The sequence below is a fragment of the Oryx dammah genome, unplaced genomic scaffold (assembly GCF_014754425.2).
Source record: "Oryx dammah isolate SB20612 unplaced genomic scaffold, SCBI_Odam_1.1 HiC_scaffold_18, whole genome shotgun sequence".
Lineage (NCBI taxonomy): Eukaryota > Metazoa > Chordata > Mammalia > Artiodactyla > Bovidae > Oryx > Oryx dammah.
Genome location: NW_024070202.1, coordinates 64,142,166 through 64,168,565, shown reverse-complemented (window position 1 = coordinate 64,168,565; position 26,400 = coordinate 64,142,166). Strand labels below are relative to the sequence as shown.

Sequence of the window (26,400 nt, the reverse complement as noted above, 5' to 3'; positions counted from 1 at the left end):
GGACTTTCAGTGATATGACATGTCAGTGCAGGTCATTGATTATAACAAATGTACCACTCTAGTGATACACTCTGCTGACAATGGAGGAGGCTGTGTGTATGTGGCATTGGGTGCAGGTAGCGGGTATTTGGGAAATCTCTGTATCTTCCGCTCAATTTTTCTGTGAATTCAAAACTGCTCTAAAGCAAAACAAAAATGAAAAACTGCCCTAAAAGAACAAAATCTAATAAAAATCTGTACCCTCAAGTCAAGGAGTGGGGAGGGCCCAGAAACCCATTCTATCTGGCATAAGGAGAAAAGGAGGGAATTTATTGGAAGGATCTTCCATTCCTCCTGAGGATCCAGAATTGTGAGCAGAGGTGGCTTTCTGCATCTCTCTGAGGGACTGCAGAGGGGCTGACTCCCCTCCCTCCTCCTGCCTGAGAGAGCTCCAGCAGGCTTTCTGTGCCACATACATGACCTCCAGGGTCCAGTAATGCTGACTAACTGGAATCCGTCTCAATTTCACATTCCCAGGATCTCTCCCATTTGATTGGTCCCATTGGGAACCTGTTCTTACCCTCAACCCCCTCACCCTGGCTGTGGCTATAAAGTCAGGTGTTAAGTGAATGTTATCTTATCCTTTCAACAGGATTGGATCTCAGAGAAGAGCCAGAGGGCTGGGCAGTACCTTGGATGGTGTCAGGGTGGATCTAAGGGGCTAAGTGGTGGCAGGAAGACTGGTCAGGTCAGGGCACTCTCTTTTAGGCAGGAAGCGTTTACAGTGTGGATCTAAGGCTCCCCTGGTTGACCCAGTGGTAAAGAATCTGCCTATCAATGCAGAAGACATGGGTTTGATCCTGAATCTGGGAAGATCTCACATGCCTCGGAACAACTAAGCCCGAGCACCACAACTACTGAGTTTGTATTCTAGAACCTGAGAGCCACAACTGCCGAGCCCAAGTACCGCAGTTCCTGAAACCCGCATCCTGCAGAGCCCGTGCCCTGGAACAAGAGAAACCACTGCAACGAGAAACCCTCAGACTGCAATGAAGATTAGCTCCCGCTCCCTGCTACTAGAGAAAAACCTATGCAGCAATGAAGACCCAGCACGGTCAAACATAAATACATAAAATCATTAAAAAAAAATAAAATGTAGATCTATATAGGAAACCTTCCTATGGAAAAGCCACATAAAGAAAGAGAAGCTGCCCAGTACAGTTTTAATAACTGGAGGTAAAGTTCTTCTTTTTCATTCTTCTTAACTGGAGTCTTATGCAGTCACTGGTAGGCTGACTTAATGTCCTCTGTGGCATTAGGACTTCCCTGGTGGTCCAGTGGCTAAGACTCTGTTCGACCTGGGTTTGATTCCTGGTCAGAGAACTAGATCCCACATGCTGCAACTAAATATTCTGTGTGCCACAACTAAGGTCGAAAATCCCAAGTGCCACAACTAAGAGCTGGTGCAGCCAGATAAATAAATAAATGTGTTTTTTTTTTTTTTAAAAAAAAAAACTTAATGGCATTGCTTTTAATTTCATTTGTGCATCATTGCAAGCAGGGATACATTCATATTGATTACTTAAGTTGACTATATTTTACTGAAGGGCTTCCCAGGTGGCTCAATGGGAAAGAATCTGCCTGCCAATGCAAGAGACATGGGTTCCATCATGGGGCTGGGAAGATCCCCGGAGAAGGAAATGGCAACCCACTCTGGTATTCTTGCCGGGGAAATCCTGTGGACTAGACAGAGGAGCCTGACGGACCCCAGTCCATGGGGTCATAAGAGTTGGACATGACTTAGTAATTAAACCACCAACTACTACCGCATTTTACTGGGTTGAGAACTTGTGTGGAAATAAGAATTATTTCTAGAGATCTGGCATTTTAACTTGTGCAGTTGCTTAAAAACAAAAATCTACAATAGCAGTGTAATGATTTGACTTTCTTTTGCAAAGTTTTTCTTTTAATGATATTTTAATGCACCAAAGACTGTCAAAGCCAACCGCTCACAGTTCGAGGTCTGACCATCCATGGAGGTGTGAATAGGTGCGCTATTTCCGTTCCTACTTGCTCCTTTTTTCTCTCTCACCTTGTCTCTCTTCCTCTCATTTTTCCATCTGGGTAGATCATTAATAGCTTGCCTTTCTCCTCTGCCAGGGCTCATTAGCTGCTGGTAAAGATGGTTGTTTGAGGGAGATACTCTTGTTGGAGCGTCTAGGAAGCCCAGAGTCACCTTTGGGAGTAGGAAGTGTGGGGAGCAGGGGTGAGAGGCAGAAACGTCAGATGTGGCCTCCTCACTTCTGAGTTGGGCCCAAGCTCAATGGTGGAATTCCGCCTGGGGAGGGTGTTGAATCTCACCTGCATCATCCCAGGGTTAGGCCATTCAGCTAGGAGATGTTTCTGCTTTTGAGCATTTCATGAGTCTTATTCACCAAAGGCTTGGGCAAGGACCACAGTCCTTGTATCCCAGGTGACCAGAATCTGATAGATTCTGAAATACCAGCAGGTGGTTCCTGTGCCCAGTGGACTGGCTCTTTATTAACTTGTTTCCCTCCTGTTATGAATTCTCAAAATATGGCAGTCTCTTTAATGTTCAAGACAAATTTATTCAGTCTAATGTGAAGCAATGTGAATATAGTTTATAACACTGTATTATATACTTGATGTAAGTATACTGTTTATTAAAAAGGTAAAACTAAATGTCCTTACCACAAAAAGGAAAAGAAGAGACTTCCCTGGTGGTCCAGTGGATAATACTTTGAATTCCTGATGCAGGGGGCCTGTGTTCAATCCCTGGTTGGGGAACTAGATCCTGCATGCCAAAACTAAGACTTGGCACAGTCAAATAAATAAATAAAATTTAAAAAAAGAAAATGGTAACTATGTGAGGTGATGGGTATGTTAATTAGTTTAATTGTGGCAATGATTTCAGTGTACACAACTTAAATATGTACACTTTTTGTCAATTATACCTCAGTAAAGATGTGGCAGGAGTAATGTATCCAGTTGTCATTTGTCTAAACTAAATCTAAAATTGGCATTTAGAGCAAGCTGTCTTTTCCTTTTATCATTGATCAGGGTTTCAGCTCTGCTAACCGTAGGGCCATATTCTCTTCCCTTTTGTAATGGCCATTTTAACTTTGCTTCTGCATCTGAGATCAGAATAATCTCAACCACAGGTAGTGTATGTGTATGTCAATTTTTGGCAAAAAGTTTTTAAATTAATTTAATTTTAAAATCAATGCACATATACTGAGTTTTAAAAGCAGTTAAATAATTTCCATAAAGCTTAAAATTATGCTAAGCTACAGGAGTTGGGAAGGGGCTCGCAGTGAGGTGTAGCTATTCTGAATTCTGACTTTCAAACTCCAAGTTTCCTTCTGCCCTCTTGCTTGTCTTTCACTCTGCAACCTCTGGGCAGCGCACGGCATCTACCTTTGGCCAGATCCCCTTTGGTATACACCTAGATTCTGTTTCTTCCCTTCTACATCAGTTTCTGCTCTTTGTTCCCTTTCCATATTCCAAAATGTTGCCACCTTTTGACAGCAAGGGTCCCTGCACTGGTTTTCTAGGTTCCTTTTAAAAAAGAGACGCTGAGGAGCTTGAGGAAGGAATGAGCTGTAGGGGCTCTTGAGAAAGGAGGGTGTTCAGTTTGCTGTGTGTTCTTTTTAAAGTTCATCCTCACTACAGATTGAAACCTACATTCAGAAATCGAGCTCCAGTGTGGGAGCTTTAAGAACGCAGCCACAGGGGTAGTTAGTTACCTGTCCTGAGGAATAAGCACAGGACGATATGTGTTTGTGTGCAGCAGCTGAGTGAGTTGAAGATGATGGGTGTTAGGTGATGGCTTCTGTCTAGGTGGTCCTTGGGCTAATTATCTTGCAGAGCATCACTGGAGGGTGCTGCAGCCACCCCAATCCCCACTGGGGGCAGAGGAGTGTAGAAGTGTCAGCAATTGAAGGGTCTACAGGATTGAATGATTAGGGGAGAAAAAATAAGCTAGTGGAGAGGAAAGGGGGTGTTGGATGTGCTGGATAATTTCCATTTTAAAATAATGTGGTTTTTTTTTTTTTGGCTACATCCTGTAGCATGTGAGGTCTTAGTTCCCCTATCAGGGATCGAGTCCATGTCGCCTGCATTGGAAGGTGGAGTCTTAACCATCAGGGAAGTCCCATTCTGGATAGTTTCCATTTGCCTTTCTAGGTCCCCCTTCCCCCAGTTCCACTTCTTTTTGCTCTGGGAGGTTGACCTGTATGGACCACGTGTGCATAATATGGGTTATATCAGTGACCCCCTTGTAGTCTGGCTTCTAGTTGGGTTCAGCCAATGGGACATCAGCAGGAGGTCAGAGGGAGTAGAGAGGGTGAGGTGGAGATATTTATTCCTCTGATTTCCTACCTGTACAGTCATCACATGGGCTGTGTTCCTAAACCAAAGGTCCTAGCTTAGCTTCTATCAGGTGTTCTGAGCTCCCCGTCTGTCCCTGGATCCTTCAGGCCTGGGTGTAGCAACAGCACTCCCTACTTGTCCCCAGAGCTACTGCACTGGCCCTTAATGTTTCTCTGCATCCTGCACTCCACGCCCTGGAGCTGTCTACTTTAGGCATATCATCTGTTTCCTGCAGGAACTTGACTGGGGCATCTGCAAAACAGCCAGACACTGGGACAGGCTGAATAAGTGCTAATTCCAGCGGTCGTAGAAATAATTTTCATGACCAACTCCTGGCAGGACCCTGCACATGAATTTGTGCTAGTCGGAGTGATCAGCACAGACTTGCTCAGGACAATTTATTCTTCCCAGATGGTCAGAGTTTTCAGCAGTAGACAAAACTGGCTTTGCATTGTTACTTTCTCATGTATGTGAATTATATATTTTCTTTTGGAAAGGTGTTTTTTGTTTTGGGCATGTTACTTAGGCTGTTATTGGTTAGTCACTAAGTCGTATCTGACTCTTTTGGACCCCACGGACGGTAGTCTGGCAGGCTCCTCTGTCCATGGGATTCTCCAAGCAAGAATACTGGAGTGGGTTGCCATTTCCTTCTCCAGGGATCTTCTTGATTGTTATCAAATGAATAAATTAATGCCGTAAGGCCACACTTGTTTTTATACACCATCTAGGGAGGCTGTGTGCCGGGAGGGTGAAACTTGGACAGTCCTGGGTTCTAACTTTTTTTCTCATTTGGCTAATTTTGTGAGCTTGAGAAATTTTTTCAACTTCAAGGGACCTGAGTATCAGTACTTACTGATACTTAAAGTGTTGTATGAGGATTAAATGAGGTAGTGTATAGAAAACCTTGGGCTTCCCAGGTGGCACTAGTGATAAAAAAAATTGCCCTGCCAATGCAGAAGACATAAGAGATGCCGGTTCAATCCCTGGGTCGGGAAGATCCCCTGGAGAAGGGAATGGCAGTCCACTCCAGTGTTCTTGCCTGGAGAATCCCATGGACAGAGGAGCCTAGTGGGTTACAGTCCATGGAGTCACAAAGAGTGGGACACAACTGAAGCGACTTAGCACATATAGAAAAGCTTAGTTGCCCCTGTGCCTGACACATAATAAATACTCTCTAAATAGTAGTTATTATTAAAAACTCTCATTAATTTTGGGTTCTGTGAATGAAAAATATAAAGTTTCCAGCCTGTGCATTGTTGCTGTTTGCACATGTTCTGTGCCTGGAAAGCTTTTGAAGCCTAAATTCTGGTCCATTGTTAACTTAAACCCTCCAGTTTGATGACGGTTCAGGGTGTGGCAAGATCCCAGCCAAGTGAAATTGGAGAGCTGGCATTCCGAGGGTGGTTGTTTGTTTCCCCTGGAGATAGAGGGTGGAGATATGGAGCCACTTGGGCACAAAGCTGATCATGCGCTTTTGTCCTCTGGCTTGTTAGCCAGAACTTGGACATTTGCTTTCTGTTCACTGGCCTTGGAGAAAAGAAGGCGGTAAAATGGACTATAAAGCTAGGAGGAGAAAGGGAAGGAGGGGACAGATCTGACAAAGCTGCTCTGATGGGTGGTGAGGTGGACCATGCTGCTCTCCCAAGCTGATCATTGGGGAAAATGAGAAAAATGTAGAAGTAATTTACCAAAGAAGGGCAGCATGTCCTAATGAGGTGCATTCCAACAGCTCTTAAGATTTATTATACAAGCACGGTTGTCCCTCGGTATCCGCAGGGGTCAGGTTCCAGGACCCCTTTGGATACCAAAAGCCTCAGATGCTCAAGTTCCGTATATAAAATGGTGTAATATTTGCATGTAACCAAGGCACATCCTCCTGTATACTTTAAATCATTTCTAGATTAATTCTAATACCTGCTGCTGCTGCTAAGTTGCTTCAGTCATGTCCGACTCTGTGTGACCCCATAGACGGCAGCCCACCAGGCTCCCCCGTCCCTGGGATTCTCCAGGCAAGAACACTGGAGTGGGTTGCCATTTCCTTCTCCAATGCATGAAAGTGAAAAGTGAAAGTGAAGTCGCTCAGTCGTGTCTGACTCTTAGTGACCCCATGGACTGTAGCCTACCAGGCTCCTCCGGCCATGGGATTTTCCAGGCAAGAGTACTGGAGTGGGTTACCATTGCCTTCTCCATCTTCTAATACCTAATACAATGTAAATGCTATGTAAATGGTTGCCAATGTTCAACAAATTTAAGTGTTTGCTTTTTGGAACTTTCAGAAATGAAAAAAAAAAAATTTCAATTTCTAGTTGGTTGAATCCATGAAGTGAAAATTGAGGATACAGAGGGCTGACTGTATTCCATGATCATTTGGAAATTGAGAGAATTAAAGAGAAGATCCATTAAGCCACTTGAAATCTCGTACTCATAGATTACTATAGATAATATTTTCATGTTTCACCTTGTAGATTTTTCATATGCATCTATATATGTAAATTCAAAGTGAGATTATTTTATATGTGGCTCTGTAACCTGCTCTTTTCTCTTCACATGTATGTCCTTCTGTGCCAATGAATAAAATCTTAAAAAATTTTTCATTGATGTATAATTAACATGTAGCATTGTATTAGTTTTAGGTAAACAACATAAAGATTTTATATTGGTATATATTGCAAAATGATCACCACAGTAAGTGTAGTTAACATCCATCACCATGCATAGTTATAAAATTTTTTTTCTTATGATAACTTTTAGGATTTTACTTCCTTAGCAACTTTGAATAATGCAATACAGTATTATTAGCTATAGTCACCATTAACTATATTCACTGTACAGTATTTTATTAACTGTAGTTATGTATTGTAATGCTATACATTACATAATTATAGCAGAAATATTTTATTTTTAAATGACCATAGGGAATTTACTATATGTCTTTGTCTTATATCCAACCAGTGCCATACTCTTGGACTTCTAAGTTATTTCCAGCATTTCGTTATTATAAACCAAGCTCTGTAGTTATTTTCTTAAACACAGTATCTAAAACCCTGTGGGTGTCTCTGCCAGTTTATAAGGTACTTGTAGGCAGAGTTCATGCCTTGGAATTTTTTATATTCCCCAAAGCCCCTAAGTAAAGTCTCCTAATTGGCACCCCCTTGTTGCTGCTAAGTTTGGCATTGAAGAGGATGAGAACTTGGATTGTAGCCACGATTCCATTATTTATTTTCCTGCTTCAGGTCATCACCAGTTAGCCTTTAAAACACATTTATTAGTGATTTAAAGATTACTTCAGACTTTCAATCACCTGCAATAATTATGTATAGTAGTACTGGCATAATCCTGAGGTTTTCAGAGCCCTTTTCACATTCTTATACGGATCTTGTGATGGCTATTATTGTCACTCACATTTTGCAGTGGAAGAAACAGATTGAGAGAGTTCAAGTGCCCTTCACGCTACACCACACTGCATCTTTGTTTAATTTAGTGACTTAAAAGAAAAGAAAGGCAAATTAGTAACAGAAACAAAATCAAGGACCTAGAAAATAGACTGGTGGTTGCTAAGGGGAAGTGGGTGGGACAGGGTAGGAGTGGGAGTTTGGAATTAGCAGATGTAAACTGGTGTATATATAGGATGGATAAACAACAAGGTGCTACTGTATAGTACAGGGAACTAGATTCAGCATCCTGTGATAAACCATAATGGAAAAGAAATATGAAAAAGAATATATATCCACATACATATATACATATATATGGGCTTCCCAGGTAGCTCAGTGGTAAAGAATCTGCCTGCCAGTGCAGGAGACACAGAAGACGTGGATTCGATCCCTCTGTTGGGAAGATCCTCTGGAGTAGGAAATGGCAACCTGCTCCAGTATTCTTGCCTGGAAAATTGCAGAGGCAAAATTCCAGGAGCCTGACAGGGTCCATGGGGTCGCAAAGAGTCGGACATGACTGAGCGACTGAGCATGCACACGTGTGTATAACTAAGTCACTTTGCTGCACAGAAGGAATTAACACAGCACTGTAATTCAACTCTGCTTCAATAAAAAATAAATTAGAAAGTAGTATTAATTTGCACATTAGTATCTGTGATATTGCTGTTAGGTACCAATTGCATAGAAATGGAGTAAGTGATTCTTTTTTTAATGGAAGAATTGGTAAGCTATTTTGCCACAAACTTGACATATATATTATTTAAGCCATAATATTTTGAGAACGATCTTTATTTGCTTTACACAGCAGTAAAAATGATATATGTTGTGTGTGTGCAAGTTCAATCACTAAGTCATGTCCAACTCTTTTGTGACCTCCCTGGATTGTAGTTCATCAGGCTCCTCCATCCGTGTAATTTTTCAGGCAACAATACTGGAGTGGGTTGCCATTTCCTACTCTCTCTTTTTTTTTTTTCTAGAGAGAGTTATGCCGATGCTTAACTGACTAGATTTGCTGGCAATATTCAAGGTAATTTAAAAATCCCAACCCTGCAAGTACTGTCCAGTGAAGACATTGCCTGCATCAGTCATGGCTCTGTGGGTTTCTTGCTTGGCAGGGACCTCAGTGTGTCCATGGGTACTTTTTTACAGGTTGGCTTCACTAAGGTTGGCTTATTTATACTCTTCTTCTCTCTCCTTCCCCTTTGGGTCTCCAGCTACGACAGAGACTCCACTTTCAACGTGTTTGTGGGAAAAGGACAGCTGATAGCAGGGATGGATCAAGCTCTGGTTGGGATGTGTGTAAATGAGAGGCGGTTTGTGAAGATCCCTCCAAAGCTGGCCTATGGAAGTGACGGCGTTTGTAAGTGTTTGTTCTGTACTTGTGAAAACATTTGCTGAAACAACGAGAACATTTTCTGGCTCTTCAGTCAGGCAGAATAGAGAGTCTTTGGAAGCTTCAGGGAGCGGAAAATGAGAAGCAGTAAACACTCACAGACGGCTGAAATTTCATCTGCAGTTTATTTATTCTAGATATGAAAGAAGTGTTACTAACACAGGTATACTGAATGTTATTCTTGTTGAGAGGAAATTTTTGGTTTTCCTCTTTTCTTTAAGTTTCACTGGGAGGGAGTTCTCTGCTGGCCTAGTGGTTAGAATCATGGACTTTGCTGTGGTCCAGGTTAAATCCCTGGTTGGGGGACTGAGATCCTACAAGCTGCAGGGTGTGGCCAAAAAAAATTCTTTTTTTTTTTCATTTGGAGGGAACATCACTCATTTTGGAATTGTATGTGACCTCTTGAGCCCTGCTGACTCCCAGGCACCTTGGCAGCATGCTTGGTGTTTCTTTGAAAGGCTGCAGCTTCTCAGTGTGAGCTCTCTTTATTTTATAGCTGGTGTGATCCCCCCAGATTCAGTGCTTCATTTTGATGTGCTTCTGATGGATATTTGGAATTCGGACGATCAGGTTCAGATTCACACTTATTTCAAGCCTCCCAGTTGCCCTCGGACCATCCAGGTATCTGATTTTGTAAGATACCACTACAACGGAACGTTCTTGGATGGCACACTGTTTGATTCGAGGTAAGTCCTGCCATTTGTACTAGTTCCATTGAAATGCCCCTTAGTTCCTTCTGTCGCATCCACTTTTTATGGCCTTGGGAAAACCAGGAATGGGACTTGTTCCCAGCGGCTCTGTGATTGGGAACGAAGGTGCATACCTGCCTTTTCTCCAGGGATGGTTATGAATTCATTGGTCAGCTGAGTTTGAGGTAACAAAAATCTTTTGAAGGATGAGTTGGAGGTGCCCTTGTGGTATGGAACTTCTCCCTTTTCTCATTGGTTTTCAGTCACAATCGCATGAAAACATATGACACCTATGTGGGAATTGGCTGGCTGATTCCTGGAATGGATAAAGGGCTGTTGGGGATGTGTGTGGGAGAAAAACGCATCATCACCATTCCTCCTTTTTTGGCCTACGGAGAAGATGGAGACGGTAAGTCCTTCCCATTCTTCAAGCTACTCTCATCTGTCTTTATTTCTTTTGCAGTGGTTGGTTTAACTTACTGTGTGAAACCCACCAGAACTTTTGGTCCAGACTTGCAGTGTCCAATAGGGTAGCCACCAGCTATATTTAGCTATTTACATTTAAATTAAGTTAAATAAAAATTTAAATTCTGTACCTTGGTCACACTGCCACAGTTCAGGTACTTAAAAGCTACTTGTTGCTGAGAGCTACTGTACAGGACAGGCAGATACGGAGCACTCCAATCACTGCAGGAAGTTCTGGTGGACAGTGCTACTCTAGGTCATCATTTGCTGACTGATGGTTAAGATGCAGAAATCTCCATCTATTCACGGTCATTTTTGTTCTTAAGTAAGCCATCTGTCATTGCCTCAGAAGCTGTAACCTTAGGCACCAACCTCTCCAACCTATGTTTTCCCTTCGGTGAAATGAGATTTGAATTAAACAGTCTAAAGGTTGTAGCCATCAAGGTAGAAATTCAGTTTATGTTGCCAAAATTGTCATTTTTTTTCACTGATTTGTACCTCCTTAATGGGTTTTACCTGTGGCATTAGCTCCATGTGAATAAAATGCAAAGTACTGATATAATTTTAGACGATACATTAATTTGAATTTGTGTCCAGTTTGTAGTTTCACTATGGAGGCAAGTGGTAAACTATTTACTAACTGATAGATAGAAGTTAGTTACTCATATTTGAATTTCAGGCACATTTAATCACACTGACAAGCTGACACAACAATGAGACCTTCAGGCATTTAAACAAACTGATATATGTAGTTAAGAATAGAAATGAGGCATTCCTAGAGGCATTGCAGTGGTTAGGGCTTCAAGCCTCCACTGTAGGAGGCATAGGTTCTATCCCTCATCAGGGAACTAAGATTCCACAAGCCTCTGAGCAGTGTGGCCAGGAAAAAAAAAAAAAGAAAGAAACGAAAATGTGATGCTATTTAAGAAGTTTATTGACAGTGGTACCCAACTTCTAATAACCCCCTAATATAATGTTTTCCAAGCTATGTTTCCAAGCTATCCAGGCATAAATTTAAGTAGGTGAATTATATGGGAATTAAATCTCAATAAAGTTGTAAAGGTCAGTTTTCATTCCAATCCCAAAGAAAGGCAGTGCCAAAGAATGCTCAAACTACCGCACAATTGCACTCATCTCTCATCCTAGCAAAGTAATGCCAAAACTCTCCAAGCCAGGCTTCAACAGTATGTGAACCATGAACTTCTCGTGTTCAAGCTGGATTTAGAAAAGGCAGAGGCACCAGAGATCAAATTGCCAACATTTGCTGGATCATCGAAAAAGCAAGAGAGTTTCAGAAAAACATCTACTTCTGTTTTATTGACTATGCCAAAGCCTTTGACTGTGTGGATCACAACAAACTGTGGAAAATTCTGAAAGAGATGGGAATACCAGACTACCTGAGAAATCTGATTGGGGTCAGGAAGTTAGAACTGGACATGGAACAACAGACTGGTTCCAAACTGGGAAAGGAGTATGTCAAGGCTGTATATTGTCACCCTGCTTACTTAACTTATATGCAGAGTACATCATGAGAAATGCTGGAATGGATGAAGCACAAGCTGGAATCAGGATTGCCAGGAGAAATATCAATATCAGATATGCAGATGATACCACCCTTATGGCAGAAAGGGAAGAAGAATTAAAGAGCCTCTTGATGAAAGTGAAAGAGGAGAGTGAAAAAGTTGGCTTAAAGCTCAACATTCAGAAAACGAAGATCATGGCATCTGGTCCCATCACTTCATGGCAAATAGATGGGGAAACAATGGAAACAGTGACCAACTTTATTTTTGGGGCTCCAAAATCACTGCAGATGGTGATTGCAGCCATGAAATTAAAAGACACTTGCTCCTTGGAAGAAAAGTTATGATCAACCTAGCTGCTGCTAAGTCGCTTCAATCGTGTCTGACCTAGACAGCATATTAAAAAGCAGAGACATTACTTTACCAACAAAGGTCCATCTAGTTAAAGCTATGGTTTTCCAGTAGTCATAGATGGCTGTGAGAGCTGGACTATAAAGAAAGCTGAGTGCCAAAGAATCGATGTTTTTGAACTGTGGTGTTGGAGAAGACTCTTGAGAGTCCCTTGGACTTCAAGGAGATCCAACCAGTACATCCTAAAGGAAATCAGTCCTGAATATTCATTGGAAAGAGTGATACTGAAGCTGAAACTCCAATACTTTGGCCACCTGATTTGAAGAACTGACTTGTTGGAAAAAGCCCTGATGCTGGAAAAGACTGAAGGCTGGAGGAGAAGGGGATGACTGAAGATGAGATGGTTGGATGGCATTACCAACTCAATGGACATGAGTTTGAGTAAACTCCAGGAGTTGATGATGAACAGGGAGACCTGGCCTGCTGCAGTCCACAGGGTTGCAGAGTCGGACACGATTGAGTGACTGAACTGAACTAAAAGTTGTTATAAAAAAGCAAACATTCAGGTAGTACCTAATAATGCTAGAAAAATTTAAACACTAGTGCTTCCCTGGTGGCTCAGACGGTAAAGAGTCTGCCTGCAATGTGGGTTTGATCCCTGGGTAGGAAAATCCCTGGAGAAGGAGATGGCAATCCGCTCCAGTATTCTTGCCTGGAAAATTCCATGGACAGAGGAGCCTGGCAGGCTCAGTCCATGGGGTCACAAAGAGTCAAACACGACTGAACGACAAACATTTTTACTTCACTTTCAGGGTTAAGTGAAACTTTAAGGGGTTCTATTTTCTATTAAATTAAAATATAGAGAAAAGTACAAAAGATTAACATTCTACACACACCCTCCCATACCCCCACCTGCAATTGAGGGATTGATCACACCTGGCATTCCAGAGGCCAAATTGGCAGCCCACTTTCAGCAGACTAGGAAAGGAGATGGGGCCATGGTTCTGCAACAGAGACAGCTGAAGGAGCACAGGCTTGGGATGCCTAGTGGTTCACTTGCCCAGGCCTTCTCCTTTTATGGCATAACAAATGGCAAGTAAGAGTGTTGACGGAAGTGGTTTGTCTCGTAACTAACTTCCTTTTATCCCAGAGTCCTGAGTTTAGAGTTAGGTATTGGTGGATGTTGACCTCTGCAAGAAGAGTTAGTGCCCAATAATTTCTTCATGTGGATTACCTCATTGCACATATTCAATAAATCCTCACTGTCAGAAATATCCAAGAGAAGCAGTACCACCCTGAAATGAGATAGACATGATTTGAGGACTATTTCTATTTTGGATTGTGGGGGGCATTTTTCCCCCCTCTTAGCTAACTTTAGTTTTGTTTATATGTTGTTTTGGATGCATTAAAGGAGTGAATTTTTGCCTCTAAAAAATTAGTTGCGAGTTCCCAGAGAGAGAACAGACTTGTGGTTGCCAAGGGGGAGGGCAGTGGGAAAGGAATGGATGTGGAGTTTGGAATTAGCAGATGGAAACTATTGTGTATGAAATGAAGGGGCAACATGCTTCTACTGTATAGAACAGGGAACTACAATCAATGTCCTGTAGTAAACCATAATGGAAAAGAATAGTCATATATATATATATGACTGAATCACTTTGCTATACAGCAAAACTTACCACATTATAAAACAACTATACTTCAATAAAATGCATTTTTTGAAAATTGACTATGAGTTCCGAAGAACAAGTCTATGTAGTGTTCTCCAGAACCATATCCGAGCTTTGGAATGTCTGCGATTTGCATCTGTACACAAATAGAAGCCCACAGAGGTATGTTTTTGGGTTTGCCTGTGGGTGCATAACCACCCACACAAGGCCTTGATTTGCAAGCACAAGCATAGAAAATGTGGTCACAGTGGTCTCCATGTCATTAATATCGGTTTGCTCCTGTTTCTGAGGAAGCCAGGCTTCAAATTATACCTGTTAGCCCACGATTGGACTCCATAGTGAGACAGAATGTTCCATGGGGAACCACCCAAGACGTGAAAGAACATTTATTTCCTTGGCTTGAAAACTTCAAGGAATGTGTAACACCGATGCTGTGGGTGTTGGATTGTAGTTACAGTACTTCCTAAATCCTGTGTCCTGATTTCATCATCTTACTTCACTCCACTCTAGGGAAAGACATTCCTGGTCAGGCATCTCTGGTGTTTGATGTTGCATTATTGGACCTCCATAACCCTAAGGATGGCATTTCCATTGAGAATAAAGTAGTGCCTGAAAACTGTGAGCGGCGAAGTCAAAGTGGGGACTTTCTCAGGTATCATTACAACGGCACACTCCTGGACGGCACATTCTTTGATTCCAGGTGAGCAAACAAGGGTCCTTCACTGACCAGAACATCTATTAACTACAGTTTACCACTGGTGGGACCATGATCTGTATACTTGTCAGTGCTGATCTGGAGTTAGTATTTTCATCTTCAATATAGATTTGTATTGTTTAATACTGAATTCCTTCAGAGGCTGTTAGAACAGTCTCCCTGGCTCTGTAGGAGATGGGTCTGCAGGAAAGCAGGAGGGCTCATGCTAAGACTCCCACCACCCCTGTAGACTGTGCTCAACTATCCAAGTACAAACCCAGCTCTGAAGTCTGAGATGGGAAGTGACTGGAAGGGAAGTCCAGGCCGTAGGATGGGAAGAGAACAGACCTAGTATCAGACCTGGATTCCAGGCCCTGTATGTGGCGAACTAAGGCATTTAACCTCTCTGAGCTTCAGTTTTTTGCCTGTTGTTAGCTCCTTTCTCAAAGAGATGGTTAGATTAAAGAGAGAAGGTGGGTGGAAGCGCTTTGCAAACTTTGATGACTTATCTGCTGCAGGAACTGTTCGGCTGCATTATGTTCCTCCCATCCTGATACTAATTAGGAGGCTAATTACTGAGCTTGTCATTACTCAGTTTTGTATTGTTTATCAGGCTTAGCTTGCAGTCTTGATCAGGAAACAGGCATTTGGTTTGTGTTGTTTGGAAAACATTCCTTTAGCTTCCTATAGAGCAAACAAGTGGTGACAGCAGTCTTCTTGTCTCTCTGAGGTAAGAGACTTCCTGTTTAATTAGTCATCCGGAAACATTACAGAAGAATTTTTAATGGTATAATTTTATTTGCATAATTCATTTTTCCTGCTCCTAGGATCCCTTCTTTTAAATTTTTCATTTGATTTTTTGGAAAAAGGCAATAGTTACATTGTTCAAAATTAAAACAAAATATGCATTAAGATGGGCTTCTCTGGTGGCTCAGATGGTAGTCTGCCTGCGATGCAGGAGACCCGGGTTCGACTCCTGGGTCGGGAAGATCCCCTGGAGAAGGAAATGGCAATCCACTCCAGCACTCTTGCCTGGAAAATCCCATGGACGGAGAAGCCTGATAGACTACAGTCCATGGGGTCGCAAAGAGTTGGACACGACTGAGCAACTTCACTTTCACATGCATTAAGATAAGTTGTATTAATCATCCCTGCCAACCTTACATTCCCCCTCTCCACAAGCCACTTAGAGTTAACCACTTTTATTAATAAGTTTCTTTTCTTATTCTTCAAATGTGTGGATTTTTTTCTAATGCAGATATAATCAAATGCAATTGTTATATTATTAATATCTTCTCCATTTATAGAATATAGCATATAGAATACTATATGCATACATATATAACATTATGTATTATATATCCATACGTAACATAATGCTATATACTATATGCACTATTCTGCCCCTTGCTCTTTTTCACTTTTGGACTTTTTCCATATTAATGCATCGAGAAAACTCATTTTTTTGTCTGTGTGGTGAATTGGGTGAACATACCATATTTATTTAACCATTCCCCATTGATGACATTGAGTTGTTTTTATTCTTTTTCTATAAAAAAAAATTCAGTGTGTGTGTATGTGGGTGTGTGTGCACATGTGTGTGATTAGTCACATAGGAGCTTGGTTCTGTCTTTCATTCCCTGGAATTATATTTCTAGTTGAAAGGCCATTTTCCTAGTAGATACCAGATTTCTTCCCTTATTAATGGAACCACAGTTTTCTCAGTCAAACAGATTTCCATTTTAGTATACTGGGATCTAACTCATCCTAAAAGCTAAGTATATTCCATTGTAAAGATTTGCCTTAATTTACTAATCAATCCTCATTGTTTTCTACCTTTTGATGTTCTAAGTAGAGCTGCAGTACTTAATTTTGTAGTAAAATCTTAAATAATATAATTGTTTCCTTAGGATAAATGTCTAGAAGAATCTCTAGATCTAAGGTTATGTGTATTTTTACAGCTTTTGATATAACTACCAAGCTATCCTTAAGGAGGGTTTTACATCACTAAGAGTACCCCATTCCCTGCAAACTCAGCAACATTAGGTATCATTTATAAATTATCTTTGCTAATTTATAGGAGAAAAATAGAACTTTATAATTTTAATCTGAATTTCTTTGATTGCTATTAAGGTTGAAATTCTTTCAAATGTTTATTGACTATTTGGATATTTTCTTTTGTGATTTACCTGATTGTGTCTTTTGCCTGTTTTTATATTGAGGATATTGGTATTTGTCCTTTTCTTATTAATTTAGATCTTGATACATTAAAGATATTACCTCTTTTATGGTTGCATATTATTGAAGGCATATTGTTTATTTATTTGCATTTTAATTTTGGTTATTGTGATTTTTGATCTGTTTAAATATAACCTTTTATGTTGTTAAATGCATTCCACATCTACTTTATGGCTTCCTTTATTCTTATGTAAATTCTTTTTATATATATATTCTGTTTTGGATAACTTGCTAAAAGTCTCTCTCCTCGCCTAGGGTATATAAATAGTTACCTGTATTTTCCTCATGCCCTTCTAATTGTTTTTTTTTTATCCTTTAAAATATTCTCTATTAGAATTTTTATTTGAGAAACTATTATGTTCCTATTGTATAAGTGAAACAATACAAAGATATTTAGTAAAATGTAATAATTTCACATCAACCCCTTCCATTTTCACCACTTGAGGCAAATATTAAAAACCTTCCACGGACTCTCTCCATGCTTGTAAACTCTTTCATGTTTAAATCTTTAATACATCTGGAATTTATTGTGGTGTTCACTATGACCATAAGGATCTAAATGTTTTTTTCCAGATGGTTAGCTAGTTTTCCCAACACTATTCAATAACTGTCTTTTCCTCACTCATCTAGAATCTGACATTTATTATGTACTAAATTTTATATACACTTTGAGTCTTGGTCTAGAATTTTTATCCCTTTTCAGTGATCTGGTTATTATTCCTGGGCCACTGTCACACCTTTAGCTACTGTAACTTTTTAATTTGTATGATAGAGAATATTCTTTTTCTCTTTAAACATCATTTTTTTCCTATTAAGTGATACATTGACATGATGTGAAATTCTAGAACTATAAAAGGATAAACAGTGAAGAATTTTCCCCTCTCCTTGACCATCACCTTCCTAGTTCCCCTCTTCACAGGGAACTAGTGTGATGGTTTAAGAGGTCTTCCATTCATATACAATGAAATACAGATAATTATGTAGCGAATCTGCTTCCGGGCTGAGGAGAGTCACTTGATACCGTCATTTCTTCACGCCCTGTGGCTCTGTGGTCCCTGAGGGGTGTCGAGAAGGAAGAGCCCCTCACAGCTCTGCCTTTTCCTCTCCCTGGCCCCACTGCTGGCCATTCTCTCTGAGGCCGTCATCCTGGGGCTGTGTTTGATGACGTGACACTGAGAGTGAACTGGCTCTTTCAGGACAAGCTTTTTGCCACATCTGCGCCGTGTAAGGGTGGGTAATGGGCGCAGATCATCGCAGTTCAGTTTGGTAGCAGACCTGACATAGGAAGTTTTATTATTTTATTCTGGAATCATCAGGCTTTGGGAAATTTATCCCCATTCTCTCCAAACTCATAGTGTAATCAGAACCAGAGAGGTTGGATCTCTCCACTGAACGGAATGCTTGGGTCTCCTGCCAGAGACATTGAGAAAGGCAGGTACTCACCGGGAGGTGGCTTGATGAGCAGCAATTATAGCAGGCCAGGTTCATCCAGGTCCTGGTGGAGATTGGAGAGCTAAACCGCTCTCAGTACATATACTACTTTTCTGGCAGTCCAAATATTCATGTCTCACATAAACAGGTGTTCTCCTCTTTAGAGAAATTCTTAATTTCTTTTTAATTTTTTTCCCTTCTTTGGCTTTCCTTTGAAACTTTATATTAGAGTAATGGAAGACTTTAAACCTTTTAGATAAAACTGTTTACAAGAGCTAACAGAGAAATTCTTAGTTTCTGTTAAGGACCTCTTGATGCTTTTTTCATTGACTAAACATGGTCCCAAAGAGTACAGTCCTGTTTCCATTAGCTACATTTCTGCATGGTTGCTTCTTGTAAGCTGCATCCAATTCAACACCTGACTAAAGCCAAGTGCTGGAGGGCTTCCTTCTGTGAGCGTTTCTGCTGGAAGCAGCTCCCACGCCGTGTGTGGACCCTTGTTCACCATTTCAGGGGAGCATGTTTCCTGGCTTGTCCTCCGGCTCTAGGGTGCACCTCACCTCTGGTCTGGAGGCCTCCACGCTCTGGCTGCTTCAGGTACCTGTTCCACAGCAGTGGCGGCGTCCCTTGTGACCAAGCTCTTTTCCTCTTTCCCAGCTACTCGCGGAACCGCACTTTTGACACGTACATTGGGCAGGGCTACGTGATTCCCGGGATTGATGAAGGTTTACTTGGTGTCTGCATCGGAGAGAAGCTGAGGATCGTGGTCCCCCCTCACCTGGGGTATGGTGAGGAAGGAAGAGGTGAGCTCTGGATGCTTCTAGGGTAAGCTGAGCAGCACTAATTGCTGCTTCCACAGTGCTTGGAATAGGGCCTCTTGAGAGCCAAAGCATAGAAGCTAAGGTCCAGCCTCAGACTTGAATGCTCAAATATAACTCTAGTTTCTAGAGGTGCTCTGGCATTTCTCCTCATTACCCCTGCCCATTTTCCTTTTGGAAAATTTAAAACTACGTCAGAGTTGAAAGAACTGTGCAGTGAACTCCACTTAGAGCCACCAGTTGTTAACATCTTGCTATGTATTTATTTTTTCTGTATGTGTAAAACTATATTTTCTCTTTGTTGAGCTATTTGAAAGTAAATGCCAACTCCCGCTTCTTTTGTTGAAGTATATTTGGCATATATATTGTGTGCATTTAAGGTGTACATGCCATTTTCGTACGTTTATATATTGTAATATGATTGCCATTGTAGTGATAATTAGCACCTCTATCATGGTGTGTGTTCATTCGCTCAGTTGTGTCTGACTCTTTGCAACCCCATGGACTGTATAGGCTGCCAGGTTCCTCTGGCCATGGGATTTCCCAGGCAAGAATACTGGAATGGGTTGCCATTTCCTACTCCAGGAGATCTTCCTGACCTAGGGATCGAACCTGACACAGGGATCAAACCTGAGTCTCCTGCATTAGCAGGGAGATTCTTTACCACTGAGCCACCTGGGAAGCCCTTCTGTCATGGTACATAATTACCATTTTTTGGGGGGGGGCTGGGATAATTGATAATGAACAATGATTGTAATATTGTTGTCTGTATTTGCTATACTGTGCATTATATTTTGGTTTTTGTTTTTAACAACTTTATTGAGATATGCCATAAAATTCACCTATTTTTAGGTATACAACTCAATGACTTTTAGTAAATGTATTGAGATGTACAGTTATCACATTAATTCAGTTTTAGAATATTTGTCACCCAAAGAACAAACTTTTTTAAAAAATCACACAGATAATATATGTTGACTTTAGAAACAGAAAACAGAGCTCATCAACAATAAAAATTTCCCATAATCTCACCAGCCAGGAATAAGCATTATTAATGTGGTAGATGGAATACTGGCCACAAAGACGTCCATGTCCTAATCTGCAGAACATGTGAATATGCTACTTTACATGGTAAAAGAGACTTTGCAGATATAATTAAGGTGAGGGTCTTGAGATGAGGAGGTTATCCTGGATCATCCAGATGGCCTTAATGTACTTCCTAGGATCTTTATAAGAGACTAGAGAGAGGAGAAAATGCTAGGCTGCTGACTGAGAAGCCGGAGGAAGGGGCCACAAGCCGAGGAAGGAGGGTGACCTTGAGAAGCTTGAAAGACGGGGAAACAGATTCTCCCCTGAAACCTCCAAAAGAAACACATCTCTGCCAATAACTTTAGTTTAGACTTTGACCCCTGAGTTATAAGAATACATTTCTATTGTTTTAAGCCACCAAGTTTGTGGTAATTTGTTACAGCAGCATTAGGAAACTAATACAACCATAAAGTGGTTGTATACTTCTATATCTTGAGTATATATGAATCTGTATCGGTAAAAGGAAATACTTATCCGTTTACACTAATAAATACTGACAAAATTGTGATCACCTACACATATTACTTTGTAATTTCTCTTTACCTAATTTTTTGTGAACAATGTTTTATGCCAACAGGTTGCATAGAATTTTAATGGTTGCATACTATTCCAAACCATATTTCCTTTCTTCTTTTCTAATATACCAGAAATTTTGCTAACTTAGGAATAGTTGATGCAGTATTATTTTGCTTTTGTGTTCTTGTTGCTGGCTGGCCTGGCTGGCTGTACACATTCATTTTGTTAACCCTCTTCTGACTTCTCCTACTGTATCTATCATATGGATTTCAGAATTTTCCCAGTAGGGTTTGTTTGAAAGGTCTAAGAAGCCCCAGGTTGGTTGGAAACTAGGGTGTACCATGGAGAAGTATTTTTTCCCCTGACTTAAATTTCTGTTATAAAGACACAAGAAATCACGGCTTACGATCTTAAGATCATTCAACGGGCCTCACTTCCTATCCTGTTTGTCTAGTGTCTTGGTGGTCTATTTTTTTGTATTATGTAAATGTCTGTGCTGTACTAAGTCACTTCAATTGTGTCCAAATCTGTGCAAATCTGTGGACTGCAGCCTTCCAGGCTTCTCTGTCTGTGGGACTCTCTAGGCAAGAATACTTGAGTGGGTTGCTATGCCCTCCTCTGGGATCTTTCTGACCTAGAGATTGAACCCGTGGCTCCTATACCTCCTGCGCTGCAGGTAGATTCTTTACTGCTGAGCCACCAGGGGCCCCATGCAAATATCTACTTCTAGACAAATACATACAGGAATAAACAAATACTTTCAGAGTACCCTGTTTTGTTAGGTCCTTAGAACTAATTCTTCCTTTCCCTAAGAAGAATATGCTGATGGAAAACATTTGATTAAATTAATTTTCTCCTTTTGGCTTTCTCTCAAGTATGAGATAGTTTTACAAAGAATTATATGAAGTTCTGGGAAGCATTTGAAGTCTCATAAATTTTCTGGGCATGAAGCTGCTTCATCCTGAATCATGTGTTGCCACAGAGGGAGGAGCACCCTGGCAGGTAACACCCAGGTGCTCTTGCACAGGATCTGTCTCTGACCTGTTTGTTAACGAGTGCCTCTAGCCTTCTGCAGGATTTGCACAGGACCTAACTTTAATCATGGAGGGAGTGACCTCAGAAGGGTGTCAGGACATAGAGGAAGACTGTAGCTTCCTTACCGTATACCACAGGGTTGGGAATATTTGCAGAAGGAAGAAATGCTGGGCTCTTCATGGGTTCTCCAACTCATCAGCATTTCATTTTGTTGCAGTTATGTTCTCTTACAGGGTTGATGGAGGGGAGGGGCAGGCCTTCTGTAAAGGCTCTGGCCCTTTTTGCTGTCTGCTTTGTTCCATGGGGTTCAGCCCTAACTTTAGAGCATGGATATGTTCCAAACCCTGAAGTGGAGAATAAATTCTACTGCAGGCTTGTGGAAGCATCACTTCCTCAAGGGTTTTCTGCCCCCAATTTCCACATTACCTTTTTTTTTTAATTGGAGGATAATTGTTTTATAATGTTTGTCAGTTTCTGCTGTACAACAGCATGAATCAGCTATTAGGATATATATATCTCCCCCTCTCTTGAGCACATTTTCTTTTAAGCACTCTTTTTCAAAAGTTAAAAGAGAAGCTAATGTTTGACCCATAGTCTCAAAGACTTCTCATGTATGAGCTCATTCAAACTTCAAAACAGTTCTTAGTTAAGAACTCAAGGCCCAAAGAGGTTGAGTCATTTGCCGGAGGCCACAATAGCTAATTAGAATGGAGCTGAATTGGACCCAGGGCTCTTGCTGCCTGTGTCACACGTGGAGGGGAAGAATGCCTTTCCATTAGACTGTGACTTGTTGATACCCATATATGGAGAACTGAGGACTCAGAAGTCCCAGAGCTCTCAGAGGAAACCCATGCTTCCAAGGAGTCGCTGAGCTTCCTTCTGGCCCAAAGTGCCAGTCAGCTTTATTTTGTGTCATCTGTGTCTCTTCTTGAAGAGGCTATCTAGTGGAGAAAATTGACAACTACTTCTCTGTATTGGTTATGGGTTTATTCAGAGAGGAGGCTGGTGCCATAATGAAAAGCTGGCTTTCAAGTTTGCTGGTAATGGGGAGGAAAATCATTTCCTCTACGCTTCTAGGTTCTTCTGGCTGGTCTAAGAATTAAATTGATATGAGACAGATTAACAGGAGAAAATCAAAGTTTAAGGACATGTATATATAGGAGGAATCTAAGGAAACTGAGTAACTCACCAAAATGTTTGAAGCCCTCGCCTTAACATTACTTTTAGCTAAAGACAGAAGAGGATGTTGGGTGTAGTGTTTTCAGACTTCAAAAGGGAGGAAGGTGACTGACCTGGAGAAGGGAAAGCAAGTGTGCCACACAGACATTGGGACCTGAGAGAAATTTTAACTAACAGACTGCTGGTTTCCTCCCTGTCTACACACGTAATTCATACTGTAGTTATCTATGGGGATAGCTCCCCACCTCCCCGACCCCCGAACAGGTCCTCTATCTACATTCTTTAGGCAGTTAAGTAGGAGATAAAAAGGAGGGTTTTTGTTTGAGTCTTTTGGGTCTTGCTCTCAACTTGAAATAATCCACATGTCAAAGAGATGTTTTGGGGTGGTAAATTGTACTTTGGCCACCTCATGTGAAGAGTTGACTCATTGGAAAAGACTCTGATGCTGGGAGGGGTTGGGGGCAGGAGGAGAAGGGGACAACAGAGGATGAGATGGCTGGATGTCATCACTGACTCGATGGACGTGAGTCTGAGTGAACTCTGGGAGTTGGTGATGGACAGGGAGGCCTGGCGTGCTGCGATTCATGGGGTCGCAGAGAGTTGGACACCACTGAGCTGAACTGAACTGAACCCTGGGGAGAAGGGGCCACCGTTTATAGGGGAAACTGCCATCAGGTTGGCTCATCATCAGTTACTAGGGAAACCAGCATCTGGCACAGGCCACCCGTGTAGGCAGTTACTGATTAAGCACTGTGATTAAGAGAACTGGACAGTGATGTGAGTGAAGCAGGAATTGGTCAAACAGAGGCAGTACAGAGAGCAAGAGAACAGCCATCTTGAATGTAGTTTAGTGATACAGTTGGCACAGGGAGGTTAAATTTGCAAGGCAATGGCAACCCACTCCAGTACTCTTGCTTGGAAAATCCCATGGACGGAGAAGCCTGGTAGGCTGTAGTCTATGGGGTCGCGAAGAGTCAGACAGACTGAGCGACTTCACTTTCACTTTTCACTTTCATGCATTGGAGAAGGAAATGGCAACCCACTTCAGTGTTCTTGCCTGAAGAATCCCAGGGATGGTGGAGCCTGGTGGGCTGCCAGGGGGTTGCACAGAGTCGGACATGACTGAAGTGACTTAGCAGCAGCAGCAGCAATGCCATCAGGTCCTTGTCCCTTTCTGGGCTTCATCAGCATGCTTTCTTCAGAGAAGTTAATGGAACTGCTCAAGATGCAGCTTTCTTTTCCATCATTCTCCTATACCAACCATGGCCTGCAGCTTGGTCCTCTTCATGGAGATGTTCAGTCGCTCAGTCGTGTCCAACTCTTTGCGACCCCATGAACTGCAGCACGCCAGGCTTCCCTGTCCTTCAGTATCTCTTGGAATTTGCTCATATTCATGTCTCTTGAGTCAGTGATGCTATCTAACCATTTCATCCTCTGCTGCCCTCTTCTCCTTTTGCCTTCAGTCTTTCCCAGCATCAGGGTCTGTTCCCTGGTTGACTCTTTGCATTAGGTAGTCAACGTACTGGAGCTTCAGCTTCAGCATCAGTCCTTCCAATGAATATTCAGGGTTGATTTCCTTTAGGATGGACTGGTTTGATCTCCTTGCAGTCCAAGGGACTCTCAAGAGTCTTCTCCAGTACCACGATTCGAGGGCTTCCTAAATAGCATCAGCTGCTCACTTACAGACCATTTAGCACAGCATTCCTTAAACTTGGCTGCCCCTTAGAGGGGCAAAACAAAACAACACAAAACCCCTGGGAAACAAAACAGAACAATACTATGCCTGGCACCACTCTTCAGCTGTTCTCAAATGTTGGTGCATATCACAGAAGAGAATCCCCTGACAGCTAAAAGATTACAGAACCAAAGGTGCTGAATGGGAAAAGTCCTGGCCCTTTGTATTTTCACCAAGTTCTCCAGGACATCCTGATAGCACCCAAGACCAAGACAGACCACAGTACTAGATAAGCTAAATCTGAATCTTAGAGGGGCACCCAGGTTATTTTTTTCAGGTCATCATGATTTTTTCTTTTATTCTGTGAGTGTGGTGAATTAATTTTTATTGTGGTAAAATGTACATATTTACCATTTAAACACTTTTTAAAGTTTACAGTTCTGTGCCATTGAATATATTCACAATGCGGTATAACCATCACCATTATTTATACCCAGAACTTTTCCATCATCCCAATCTCCCCATTACCCTCTCTCCCTCCGGCCCATGGGAACCATCATTCTATTTTCTGTCTCCATGAATTTGCTTATTCTAAGTGTCTCATATAATTGAAAACATACAGTATCTGTCTTTCTGTGTCAGAGCATAATGTTTTCAAGGTTCATTCCCAGTCGATTTTAAGGGGTAACCAAGATTGAGAAACCACTGAGATGGCTCCACAGCCACTCACCCCTGTTAATGTGTCCTGTTTCCTGCAGAGAGCTGCCCTTGACTGGTTTCTGAGCATCTTCTTATGGCAGTTTGCAGTACCTGGTTCCTATGGAAAAGATCCTGCCTCCTGTTACTGCTCATGTCAGCAGCTCCCCATCACTAGTGAATATCAGGCACTGTGTTCTGCTGTAGACACACAAGCTCCTCTAATTACACCTTGGTAACTTTGGGCAGGTGTCTAAACCTGTGCCTCGGTTTCCTCATCTGTAGTTTGGGAATATATGATTATAATGAGAACTAAATAAACTAATACATCTAAAGCACTTATAAGAGTGCCTGATACTTAATAAGCACCTACCCATTAAGTATGTGTTAGAGAAAAAGCAGACAAAAAACAGAAAAGTACATGGTGGGAGTTGGAAGATCTGTGGGGTGAGGAGGGGCTGTTGACGTTCACGTATCTCTACTGAATTCTTTTGATAGCTGTGTTATTTTCTTGAACAAGTTATATATGAGTTGGTTTGCCTGTCTGCAAAATGCTAATGAAAATATTATACATTCTTGATTCTAAGTATTACTGTTTACAAATCTTTTACATTTAAATTTTGAAATGATTTGGGAAGTGTGGTTAACAACTGATGCCTCCCTAGAAGCTGTCATTAAATTCATGCAGGAACTGCTCTTCCTGAATTTATGATAATATTTACCCAACAAGGCTGCTGCAGAGATTTAATAAGAGAATGTATGTGAAAATGTAAAGTGTAAAATGGGCTTCCCAGCTGGCGCTAGTGGTAAAGGACCTGCCTGCCATTGCAGGAGATATAAGAGATGTGGGTTCAATCCCAGGGTCAGAAGATCCCCTGGAGGAGAGCACAGCACTCCAGTATTCTTGCCTGGAGTATCCCATGGACAGAGCAGCCTGGCAGGCTATGGTTCATTGGGTCACAAAGAGTCAGACACAACTGAAGTGACTTAGCACACACACACAGTGTAAAACATTATGCACAGATGTGAGATAATGTTCTCAAAAGTGGAAGTGCAGTAACTTTGTGTAGAACAGGACGTGTCATAAAGCACTTTGTGAACTGTTAGGTGTAGTAAATCTTAAGGGGGGAATATGG

The 26,400-nt window shown here is 41.6% G+C and overlaps 1 protein-coding gene across 1 annotated transcript in view; it reads left to right on the top strand.

The window, feature by feature from the left end:
* FKBP9 (FKBP prolyl isomerase 9) overlaps nt 1-26,400 on the top strand; it is a 42,942-nt gene that overhangs the window by 5,364 nt on the left and 11,178 nt on the right. Inside the window, exons 2-6 of the mRNA XM_040259661.1 lie at nt 9,020-9,165; nt 9,695-9,884; nt 10,151-10,296; nt 14,404-14,593; nt 18,914-19,059. Of these exons, the coding sequence (XP_040115595.1) occupies nt 9,020-9,165; nt 9,695-9,884; nt 10,151-10,296; nt 14,404-14,593; nt 18,914-19,059 (818 nt within the window). The remainder of the gene's footprint in view (nt 1-9,019; nt 9,166-9,694; nt 9,885-10,150; nt 10,297-14,403; nt 14,594-18,913; nt 19,060-26,400) is intronic.